Genomic DNA, 12,915 nt, shown 5'->3' with positions numbered 1-12,915 from the left:
TAAGCATCACTTACCACTTAATCAAGATGATATAACAAAAGTGATGGTGTGGGATAATATAGGTGGAAAACCTATGGTGAGCGTGGGTATCTGGGAATGTGCAGAAGCACTCAGGAAAGGGAAACTAATGTACACAAAGAAGTGCTTAATCAACCTGAGGTTGAAAGACTAATAGGATGTGTATTAGGCATGAATAGATCTATTCATCAACATGGTATCCCATTAATATTGTTTCTAACCAAGGAACTCCCTTTATAACAAAAGGAATGTGGTAGCCAGTTGCCAAGTTGGCCCGCAATGATCCTACTCCTGTGTAATCCCTTCACACGTTGAATCGGATTGACTTTGTGTCTTAATTCATTTGGGCTGCTATGACAAAATACGATAGACTGGGTGGCTTATAAACAACAAATTTATTTTTCCCAGTTCTGGAGGCTGTGAAGTGCAAGATCAAGGTGCTGGCATATTTGGTGTCTGATGAGATCCTACTTCCTGGTGCATAGATGGTAATCTTTTCAGTGTAACTTCACATGGTGAAAGGGACAAGGGAGCTTTCTCAGGTGTCTTTTATTAGGGTACTAATCCCATTGGTGAGGGTTCTGCCCTCTTGATCTAATCATCTCCCAAACGCCCCACTTCCTAATACCATTACCTTGGGGGTTAGGATTTCAACATCTGAATTTTGTGGGGACAAAAACATTCAGTCCATAGCACTGTGTAAGCAACACAATGTTGTGGAAATGATGGTGTGTGACTTCTGAAGCTCCATCATAAAAGATATTGTGGCTTCCATCTTGTTCTCTTAAATCTTTTGCTCTGGGAGGAAACCAGCTACTCTGTTGCAGTGATATATCAAGTTAGCTCTTGAAGAAGTCCATGTGAGGAACTGAAGCTTCCTGACAATAGCAATGTGAGCAAGCTGTCTTGGAAGCCCATCCTCCAGCCATACTCAAGTTTTCAGACAATTGAGCCCCTGCTGACAGCTTAACTGCAATCTCATGAGAAGCCCTGATCCAGAACCATTTAGCCAAACCTGTCCCACAGAAATTGTGTGGGGTAAATGTTTACTGTTTTAATTTGCTAAGTTTGGGGATAATTTGTTACTTACAATAGATAACACCAAGGAATAAGGCTGGGGTCCATGAGATTCATTGGTATTTACTTGTACACCATCACTAGGAGCAGTTGATCTTATGGAACAGGGAAATGGTCTTTTAAAGACTCAGTTTTAGCACCAGTTGAGGTTACCCTGTGAGGTTAGGGTGTTGTTTTACAGGACATAGTGTAAGTTACATACCAGAGGACAATATATGCTGAACTTTCTCCAAAGCAGTTATTTATGTGGCAAGGAAACAAGAGGTAGAAGTGGGCATGTCTTTTTGTAATACAGTGATCTCCTTGCAAAATTTTGCTTCTAATATCAGCAACACTGGGCCCTGAAGAGACTTCTTGCTGGCCAATTAGGGCTCCATTTGCTACTGGATAAACTGACTGAAAAGAAGATTCTAATATTGTTATGACTGACTATCAGTAGAAAATAGTTTTGCTGCTACACAATGGTAGCAGAGAGGATTATGAATGGAAAGATCTCCTTGAGAGGATTCTGGAATTGCCAAGTCCAGTGATGGCAGTTAATGAAAGATTAGGACCATCATATAAGGGCAAAATCATAAGGAGGTCAAATCTCTCAGACATGAAAGTTTGGGTTATTATATCAGATTTTTTAAAAACCTTGAACAGCTGAGATGCTGGCTGAACAAAAGGGAACAGGAATTAGATTGTGGCTAAGGAAAATTCTTAATATCAACTAAGGCTTCATGGCTACCTGTGGACATGGAGACTACATCATCCAGTCTTATTTTCCTCCTCCTTTTGTGACATATATATTTATATATTTTAGCTAGCTAGCTTTCTTCTTCTTTTATCTCCATTTGTCCCTCTTACTTGCATATCAGATATGTAGTTATTGGTTAGATTTAAAATTTGATTCAGAAGTTATAGAATGTCATGATGGGATCATGATTGAGATCCTGGTTGTGGACCTGGATACAGTAACTGATGGGATTTTGTGTTGTTCCCGTATTGTGAGAAGGATAGTTACATTATGTTGGGCCAGAGAATTTCTCTTCTACTGAAGGGTAAATTGGTAAGAGGGATATCTGTCATTGTCGTGTAACTGGAGGGGTGGTGTCTAATGGGCATTTATCATGCTTTTTGGCCTCCCAACTTCTGTAACCCCTTCTAAAGCTTAGGTAATCCCCTACCTCACAATTCTGACTGGGAAAAAAGCCTACTTCTTCCGACATCACAGGAAACCCTGAATAACTTATCTCCCAGCCCCTCTTGCAACTAAGATGTGAGCATATGACTACGCATCAGATATTCTGACTCAGTCTTTGACATGAAGAAGGGGAATCCGTGAGGACTTTTTCTAGTGGTGGTAGCCATTGCAGCAAGATGGATTCCCAGGGTAACAGTGGTACTGATGGTGTCTTATGTCAATGATAACCGTGTCAAAGCTGTGAACTATAACATTCATGCTTAGAGGCAGCAGGAACATTGTTATGCTAATCAGACTAGTTCTGTGGCATGATTTGGGCCATTTTAGCTGGTGTGGGACCTTCTGAGCCTGGTTCTCCAGCTGCTCAGTGTTTTTGAAAGGTATCTATTGTCAACTTGAAAAGCAAATTTGCCCCTTATCTCAAAGTGAGTTTATACGGGGATAGCCAAAAGAATTGCAATTCGGGATGTGTATGCTATGGCAAACGAAAGGCAAATCCAGAAAAGAAAGGAGGGGAGCTGCTTTTATAGAGAAAGGGGCGGAGGCCTGTTCTAAATGAAAGTCCATTGGGGGAAAGTAGCAGTTCAGGGTGGCAACAGCTTCTCATGGCTGAGCTGTTGCCTGGTGGGGAGAGAAGTCTTCCTTCAGCAGTAAACAAGTTTTACTTGCTGTCCAAGATGCAAGCTTCTCTCTTCCTGTTTGGTGTAATAGATGATGGGTGATAGTGCATGAGAGCTCCCCCTACAGGCCTTCCTGACTCCAATTTAGTTAAGGTTTATTTTATTAATTTCCACACCATTATTGTTACCGAACCTGAAGTGAGTTTGCTCACCCGTTGCGCAGCAAGCCAATCTCTGACACCGGGTGTGGTGGAAGAAAGTAGGAATTTTATTTTTTGTACAGCACTGAGCAAGGAGAGAGGGCAGCTAACGCTCAAATCCCAAACTCCCCGTAAAGCTAAAAGGAAGGGTTTTTATTTGGGGCTTTAGGTAGGGGAGGGGGAGCATATGGCCTTGCTGGTCGGAGCTTTCCCACCAGCCTGTCTCTGGCCTTGAGACACTTGCAGAGAGGAGGGAGATTGTGACCTTGCTGGTCAGCAGCTTTCCCACCAGCCCATATCTCTTTGCGGGAGGAGATAGTCCAGGTGCTTGTCCTTGACGGTGTCTGTCTCCATGGAGGATAGTGAATTCTGGAGCCAGGAAGCCAGAGAGTAAGCAGGGAATGAGTGTTTTGGTTTTAACCCCATATATGCTGGGTTTAATGTGGGGAAACTGATATCAGGGTCGGTATCATTATCATTTTCAAAAAATCCTTTCCTCTTAACAAGACTTGGTTTTTGTTATTTGCAACTAAGAACCATGAGTGAGGCCACAATAGCCAATCATCAGCAAAGGACTTGAACCCTGAACTGGACAGCCATCAGTACTCTCTCCAGTTCATCTCTACTTCTCTCTCTGTGTTTGCACTTTTTGCCCTTCTCTATAGTCTTCTGCTTCTCCATATATAAGGCAGTCAGGAGAAGTTGCAAACTTCTGGGTTTACATGTCCAGACCAAAGTTATGCCGAGAATGACCCACAGGTCCTCAGCCTCGGTTCCAGGTTCCCTAATCCAATCATGAATCCTCCCTGGGCAGGAGGTGGTAGAGTATAAATTCGGCTGCTGCAGCCCATGTTTCTGGGACTCTAGGGATTAGGGGACCATTCTCCAAAAGAGGGCGCTCCATTGTGAGCTGGGAAGACATCCCTGAAGAAGACTACTCTAGGCATCTGGAGTTTCTCAATCATGGCATGCTATGCTCTCTCTGATATCTCTCCCCCTCATTACAAACAGGTTATCCTTTACACCAAAAGCTTTAAAGGAACTCTGTAATGCACAACTCTGTAATGCTACCCACCCACAGCATCCTTATCTGAAAATGCATCACTAAGTCTACCCAGTAAATGACTAGATATGAGGGGAAAAAAGGGGGTTCACTCAGATAACACTGCAATAACCCCAGTTTCTGAGCTAACAAAATAAGAAGAAAAATCTTTTAATAACTGAATTTTCAAATGTGTAAACATAAGCCAATATCAGCAAGGTGAGGCAATTTGAGGTCTCAGAGAATTTTCTCTGGGACTTATCTCCACCCAGATTGCTTTATCTCCAAATTCTGACCCAGGAGTTGGATAATATACTTTGTCATCATTGTAGGGTCCACAGGGACCAGGAAATAAGTGGGACAATTACTCTCTGCTTGTCTCTAATGAAGCTCTCAGGGAATCTGGTCCCAGTGGCCAGGGAAGCTCTTGTAAATACCTGTCTCCAATTCCCCCAAATATCCTTCCTGCACAGAAGGCTAAGGCCATGGACCTCTGCTCCTCATTTTCTCAGGACCTACCTATATTCCTAAGACTTTCCAAAAATTATAATAAAGAGGAGCATTGGCCAGTTCCTCAAAGGTTAAGAGCACTTGATAGCAGCAGCCCCAACTTCTCCCAGGTAAGATTATAACAGTAGGGATGTCAATGTTTCTTTACTAATGCGTGAAGTTCTTTGAAGACTCTCCTTTGTTAAATCTTCCAGATCTGGGGAGTAATAGTAAGAGTCTTGAATCCATCAGCTGGAGCTTGAGATAAACCCAGTAATAATCAGCCATTTGTCTTGTCTCTAAGAGCTACTAAGAAGTAGAAGAAAGCCTGGGAATGTTAAAAGAGACATACATAATGGCAGAGAAGAACTTAGTATGTGCCTGTGTGTTGTTTTTATATTTGATAAAACTTTTAAAATGAGTCCAGTGGGACCAGCATCATGGAGGATGGGGAGTTGGAAGTTGAGGATATAGGGACTAAGGGCAGATCCTGACTGAGCAACTCTAATACAGGTTTTGTTAATATGACTGTGGATGGAGCTTGGATTGTTACATCCAAACCCTTAGCTTCTAGGTTTCTGACCTCTGCCTCTCATCCCTGCATCTGAGTCCAGGCCATGAGAGGGGCAAACCAGTCGAGTGTCTCCGAGTTCCTCCTCCCGGGGCTCTCCAGGCAGCCCCAGCAGCCGCAGCTCCTCTTCATGCTCTTCCTGAGCATGTACCTGGCCACAGTCCTGGGCAACCTGCTCATCCTCCTGGCCATCAGCATGGACTCCCGCCTGCATACTCCCATGTACTTCTTCCTCAGCAACCTGTCCTTTGTGGACATCTGCTTCTCCTCCACCACTGTCCCCAAGATGCTGGCCAACCACATACTTGGGACTGAGACCATCTCCTTCTCTGGGTGTCTCACACAGATGTATTTTGTTTTCATGTTCGTGGATATGGACAATTTCCTTCTGACTGTGATGGCCTATGACCGCTTTGTTGCTGTGTGCCATCCCTTACACTGCTTAACAAAGATGACCCCCCAGCTCTGTGCCCTGCTGGTTTCTGGGTCATGGGTCATTGCCAACCTGGATGTCCTATTGCATACCCTGCTGATGGCTCGACTCTCATTCTGTGCAGACAATGCCATCCCCCACTTCTTCTGTGATGCGACCCCCCTCCTGAAACTCTCCTGTTCTGACATATACCTCAATGAGATGATGATTCTTATTGAAGCAGGGCTGATAATGATTGCTCCATTTGTTTGCATCCTGGTATCATATATCCTTATCACTTGTGCTGTCTGGAGAGTCCCATCCACAAAGGGAAGGTGGAAAGCCTTCTCCACCTGTGGCTCCCACCTGGCTGTGGTTTTCCTCTTCTATGGCACCATCATATTTCTGTATTTCAACCCTTTATTCTCCCACTCTGCTGAGACAGATATAGCAGCTGCTGTGATGTTCACAGTGGTGACCCCCATGCTGAACCCCTTCATCTACAGTCTGAGAAACAAAGACATAAGGGGGGCTCTTGGAAAAGTGGTTGCTATGAAATTTTTTCTACTCAACAATGAAATGGGCTAAGAAAATCACAGAGGGAACTTATTTCCAAGAAAACCACGTCCCTTTCTTCTATTGCACAAAAAGTAGCATTCGTTTCTTGTAAGAAAACTATCTACTATCGATCTTGGGAGAACAAAACTTGATACAGCCTCTTCAGGTTAAAGATGGAAAGAGAGATCCTTTTACCAAATAACTTGACTATTCCAACTGGCAATGCCTTTCAGCCAAAACCCAGGGACATGCTCCTTGTTGAATAAATTGGGTTTATTACTCATTATAACAAAGGAGAACACACACCATGGGGGAATATTGAGGCATCTTAGTAGGAAAGTGCTAGAAAGGACTTATTAAAAGACTTAGGTTTGGGGCCAGCCCCATGGCCGGGTGGTTAAGTTCGCGCATTCCACGTCAGCGACCCAGGGTTTCACCGGTTTGGATCCTGGGTGCGGACACGGCACCGCTCATCAGGCCGTGCTGAGGCGGCGTCCCACATGCCACAGCTAGAAGGACCCACAACTAAAAGAAAATATACAACTAGATACTGGGGGGATTTGGGGAGAAAAAGCAGGAAAAAAAGAAGATTGGCAACAGTTGTTAACTCAGGTGTCAGTCTTTAAAAAAAAAAAGACGAGTTTGCGTGAGTTTACTTTGAGGATTTGAGGAATTGGGTCTTTGCTGAGGATTAAATGCTGTCACAAAGTGGGGATAATTTTTTTTTATTGAGTTATTGATAGGTTACAATCTTGTGAAATTTCAGTTGTACATTAATGTTTGTCAGTCATGTTGTAGGTGCACCACTTCACCCTTTGTGCCCACCCCCCACCCCACCTTTCCCCTGGTAGCCACTAAACTGTTCTTGGTCCATAATTTTAAATTCCTCATATGAGTGGAGTCATACACAGATTTTCTTTCTCTCGCTGGCTTATTTCACTTAACATAATTCCCTCAAGGTCCATCCATGTTATTGCAAATGGAATGATTTTGTTCTGTTTTGCAGCTGAGTAGTATTCCATTGTATATATGTACCACATCTTCTTTATCCATTCGTCTGTTGCTGGACACTTAGGTTGCTTCCACATCTTGGCTATTGTAAACAGTGCTGCAATAAACATTGGGGTGCACAGGACTTTTGGGATTGCTGACTTCAGGCTCTTTGGATAAATACCCAGTAGTGGGATGGCTGGATCGTATGGTAGTTCTATTTTTAGTTTTTTGAGGAAGCTAAAGTGGGGATAATTTTTATTGTGTGTCTTAATGTATTTTATCTACAAGGAGGGAAGACTAGGCTGAGGCCAAAGCTGTGATTGGCAAAAAAAATACAGTCACTCATATCAGCCATCACAGGGTGAGTTTGTTCATTTTTGTGGCTTGGACAGTGTTCATGTTTTTGTGTTCAGACATAATTACAGAGTGGTCTTGTTTTATCTTGCTCCATTAACAGTCACAGAGTGGCCTTGTATGATACTGTGAAATTCTCTGTGTTCATCAGGAGAGCACCAAGACCTAGCTGTGAGTGCCAGGCCAGCTCCTGGATATCAGGGCTGATTTCTCTTTCTTACAACAGAGACAGAGATAATGAGCACATCTGATGGGAGGGTCAGACTGGTGGTGGGGCAGGAGAGGGTCTAGGAAGCCCTAATTCTGCCACACATTCAAGCTAATTATTTTTATCTTCTTATCTGAGTTTTATGTATCACACTCCATTACAACAGGAATATGGGTAAGTTAAACAAGAAAGAAATGTCTTCCAAAATCTCAGTGCCCAGCCATGTCAATCAACTGCATCTTTTTTTCCACCCTCTGTTCCATTTAAGTCAAGGCACTGAGATATTTTACATGGATACCAATTTACATCCTGATTTCCCACTTTCATTTGATAATAAAGCTTTTCTAAATTGCTATCTAGTCTCCACAATATTATTTTACTATTATACATTTCCATCGAGTTGTTCTAGCAAAATATACTCACTAGTAATTCTGTTTCTAAATTAAAACAGAAATTAAATTTACTATTTAAAAGTATGACTTTAAATTTATTTTGAAAATTATTGCATAAAATAAAAATTTGACATATATATGAAACTGGTTAAAACATCCCTGAACAGGATGGTCTGGATTTTGAGGAACAAAAAGGATTAATTTCAAAGAGATAGGTAAGAGGAGATCTTGTTTGAAAACTGACAGAATTCAGAATCAGAGGCTGTTTCTGAGTTTATCGTATGATTTTTTTATATTTATCATATTTTTGTGTTGATATATTTGCCTAAAGGAATAAATAGTAGCATTTTCAATTTTCAGCCTATATTCAAGAATTCTTCATTATAAGATAGAAAGTACCTCTTCCTTGAAAGTTTGAAAGAAATCCTCAGCCTTTGTTTTATGTATTTTGTTGCTCTGTTATTAGATAGATGTATGTTTGTTTATAATTGTAATATATTCCTGTTTTATTCTTTTGTCATTATAAAATGTCCCTCTTTATCTATAGTAACATTTTTTGTTTTAATGTCTATTTTGTCCGGTATTAGTTTAGCCAGTCCAGCTTTCCTGTGGTTGCTGTTTGCACAATATATCTTTTTCCATCCTTTTACTTTCAACCTATTTGTGTCTTTGAATCTAAAGTCTGTACCCTCTAGACAACATATACTTTGATTGTGTTTTTAATCCAGTGTGACCATCTCTGCCTTTTGGTTGGATTGTTTAATACACATCCCTTTAACATTATTATTGATACAGTTGGATTTATGCTTGCCATTTGCTTTTTGTTTTCTACGTCTTGTGTCTTTACTGCTCTCTTTTGCATTAAGTGCATATTTTCTAATGTAGCATTTTAACCCCAGTAGTGACTTTTTCCACTATATTTTTTGGACTTGTTTAGTGGTTGCTCTAGGTTTTACCACATACATCTTAAATGATCAAAATCAGCTTCAGATTTATACTAGCTTAATTCCTGTGATACATAAAAATCCTCCTATAGCTGTATTTCCTTTCCCCTTTTTGAGTATTATTTATGTATTATTCCTTTCCATTTTATATTTATCAATGTTACAAGCCCCACAATACATTGTTATAATTACTACTTTACCATCTGTGGTCATTTCCTTAGTCCATTACAACTTTACTCCCACTCACTTCCTTTGTGATTTTATTGGCAAATACATTACACATGTTACATTTCTATATGCTATAGGCCCAACAACACATTACATATATATTATTTTATCTAAGTGCTTTTTACATCATTTAAGAAAGGAAAGGAGAAAAAATACACTTATAGTATCTTTTATAATTAATTAGTCACCTTTATCAGTACTTTTTGTTTCATTTGTGTGGATTTGAATTGCCATCTCAGGTCACTTGCTTTTAGCCTGAAAGAGTTCTTTTAGTATTTCTTGTAAAGTAGGTCTGCTGGTGACAAATTCTCCTAGTTTTTGTTTACCTAGGAAAGTTTTTGTCACCGTTGTTTTTGAAAGATAGCTTTGCTGGATTTAGTATTCTTGATTTACAGTTTCTTTCCTGAGCATTTTTCTCTTAAATTGTTTTTATTATTTGTGAGAGTTCTTTAAATGTTGACTCAATAGTAAATGGTTAAACAATATTTTTTTTAGCATGTTTACACCTTTTCACAAATACTGCAACTAGCTTTCCCCAGTTTATACTTTGCCTTTTGGTTTTATTAATGGCTTTTTGGACATATTATATATTTTAATTTTATATTATTAAAACTAGCAAGCATTTATTTTGTGTTTTCTTCCACTTCTCTTTTGCTTTATATTTTCTTCCTCATTCTATCATTATTTAAATCTCCACCTATATTTTCTTCTAGTTGTTTTTAGTTTTTACAGTTTAAATCAATAATTTGTGTTTATGGCTCTAATTTCATTTCTTCATATATTTATAAAATTTCTCCAGTTACATTTTTTAAATTGAGGTGACACTGGTTTATAACATTGTATATATTTCAGGTGTACATCATTATATTTTGACTTCTGTATACACTACATCTTGTTCTGCACCAAAAGACTTGTTTCCATTGTCACCGTACAAATGTCCTCCTTTACCCCTTTTACCCTCCCCCGATCTCCTTCCCCTCTGGTAACCACCAATCTATTCTTGTATCTATGTGTTTGTTTGTTGTTGTTTACCTTCCACATATGAGTGAAATCACATGGTCTTTGTGTTTCCCTGTCTGACTTATTTCACTTAGCTTAATAGTTTCAAAGACCATCAGTGTTGTTCTAAATGGCAAGATTTCATCTTTTTTATGGCTGAGTAGTATTCCATTATATATATAACATTTTCTTTATCCATTCATCCACTGATGGACACTTAGGTTGTTTCCATGTATTGGCTATTATAAATAATATTGCAAGGAATATAGGGGTGCATGCATCTTTTCAAATTAGTGTTTTCATATTCTTTGTATAAATGCCCAGAAGTGGAATAGCTATATCATATTTTTAATTTTTTGAGGACTCTCCATACTGTTTTCCATAGTGGCTGTACAAATTTACATTCCCACCAGCAAAGTATAAGGTTTCCCTTTTCTCCACATCCTCTCCAACACTCCAGTTACTTTTTAATAACCTCTCCTTACTTCACTTACTTGTAACATCACTTTTATCATTAGCAAAATACTAATCTAATATCTAATGTGTGTTGAGAACTTATTATGTGCTAGGCAGTTGGCCAAGAATTTTCTCTATAATATCTATTTTAATAGTTGTAGCTATGAGGTAAGTATCATTACCATCCCCACTCAAGGCCATCCCCAGGTTTAGAGAGATTGATTGTCTCAAGGTCCTGCAGTTAGGACATGGTGGAAGCAGGATTCTGACACATCCGGCTCCTTGACCAAGGACATCCTCTGAATGACTCTGTGAATTCATATAAAGATATATAGATATATAAATAGAAATATAGATAGATATAGATATATTTTTAGATTCTCTGTTCTGATACATTGGCTGAGCTATTATTATTATGCTAATACCATGATATTTTAGTTTGAGGCTTTTTTAAGCTTTATAATACTTTGCAATATGTGGTAGGTTATTCTTGAAAAATTATGCCAAGATACAGGTATAGGAATGTTTATTATTATAAGCATGCATAGACATAACACTTGGAAAACCCCAAGTGTCCATCTAAAGGGGAGCAATTCAGTAAATTATGAGCCAACTTTACAATGGAATACAATACAGCCACTTAAAGAAGACAGTAGATTTATGAGTTCTGATGTGGGAAGAATTTGTAAGATATAATTTGAAGTGTTTTACAGAATGATCCCTTTTGTGTAGATAAAGATAAAGGATTATAGGAGTGATGTTAACATCATGGCAGGATGAGTTTCTCAGAAATCTTTCCCCTCCAATATACAATGAGAAAAACATTCATACTTCAACAGAGGACATCCAAACACAACACAAAATATCGGGGAGACCCACACAGCCATACAATGGAGGGCAGAAAGGCTGGAGGCCCCCTCAGAGGAGGTGGAATAGGGTAAGAGATAACTTCGTTCCCTCCCCTAAAGACTGCAGTCCAGACTGTGGGAGGCCTCTGAGAGGGAAGCAATGGGGGAGGGGATGTTCATTCACGGGAACATCAAGGACTCCAGAGGGCCCTTGCAGCCTAGAGGGAAGCCCTCTACCGGGGCAAAACCTTGTGTGTGTGGGGTGACCTAATCAAGCCAATCACCCCAGGAGAGCAGATAGTGAGAGCAGAGGGAGAAAACCCAGAGAGCATGCAGGAGAAAACACCCCTCCCCCTACCTGCTCAGCATGGCTCCAGCCCCTGGGGTTTCCACTGAAGACAGAGGGCTCAGAATACATGGCTCTTGATCCCCACCCAGTGGCAATAGGTGGCAACTGTGGCCTAATAATGCCAGGATGTGAAAAAACAGAGCCACGCCCTCTAGCAATAGCAACCATTATATTAGATTTCCAGACTAGAGAGAAAATGACAAGTACCCAGAAATCAGCCCTGAGGATGTGGAAATATGTAATCTAAATGACAAAGAATTCAGAAGAGTGATCATCAAAAAACTCATGAGGTAAAAGAAAATGTAGAGAAACAATTCAACAAGTTCAGAAGCTACTTCACAAAAGAGATTGAAACTCTAAAGAAGAATCAATCAGAAATATCAGAGATGAAAGACACAATGGAAGAAATAAAACAAAATATGGGTTCCCTGAGTGCTTGAGCAGACACCATAGAGAAGCATATCAGCGTAATCAAAGATAGACATGTCAAAACGCTCCAGATAGAGGAAGAGAGAGAACTAAGACTAAAAAGCAATGAAGAAAGTCTTTGAGAAATATCCGACTCAATTTGGAAATGCAACATAAGAATTATAGGTATTCAAGAAGGAGAATGCAGTAGAAAGCTTGTTCAAAGAAATAATAGCAGAGAACTTCCCAAACCTGGGGAAAGAAATCCATGTGGAAGAGGCTGCCAGATCTCCTAAATATGTCAATGTAAGAGGACTTACTGCAAGACATATAGTAGTGAAACTGGCAAAACTGAGCAACAAAGAAAGAAAAGTAAGGGCAGCAAGGCAAAAGAAAATAACCCACAAAGGAACTCCCATCAGGTTTTCAGCGGATTTCTCTGCAGAAACCTTAAAGGCTAGGAGACACTGGAATGACATATTCAAATCTTTGAAGGACAAAAACTTGCATCCAAGAATATTCTATCCTTCAGATATGATGGAGAAATAAAAACTTTCCTAGAC

General features: G+C 39.9%; 1 protein-coding gene and 1 long non-coding RNA gene across 3 annotated transcripts in view; one reads left to right on the top strand and one right to left on the bottom strand.

Moving 5' to 3' along the window:
• LOC138917185 (uncharacterized) overlaps positions 1-12,029 on the bottom strand; it is a 39,832-nt gene extending 27,803 nt beyond the window's left edge. The window contains exons 1-2 of one of the 2 annotated variants that reach the window (XR_011424882.1): positions 11,954-11,995; positions 10,930-11,056 (exon numbers count right to left, since the gene is read on the bottom strand). This is a non-coding gene — a long non-coding RNA (uncharacterized lncRNA). Of the gene's footprint in view, positions 1-8,624; positions 11,057-11,953 lie in introns of those variants that run through there. The other variant, XR_011424881.1, reaches the window with a different exon arrangement.
• OR1F1F (olfactory receptor family 1 subfamily F member 1F) lies at positions 5,250-6,203 on the top strand. The gene is given in 1 exon segment (NM_001391399.1): positions 5,250-6,203. A coding segment is annotated over 1 exon segment (954 nt).
• Positions 12,030-12,915: the final 886 nt, after the last annotated feature.

This window comes from Equus caballus, chromosome 13 (genome assembly GCF_041296265.1).
Source record: "Equus caballus isolate H_3958 breed thoroughbred chromosome 13, TB-T2T, whole genome shotgun sequence".
Taxonomy (NCBI): Eukaryota; Metazoa; Chordata; class Mammalia; order Perissodactyla; family Equidae; genus Equus; species Equus caballus.
This window is presented reverse-complemented; position numbering and strand designations above follow the sequence as displayed.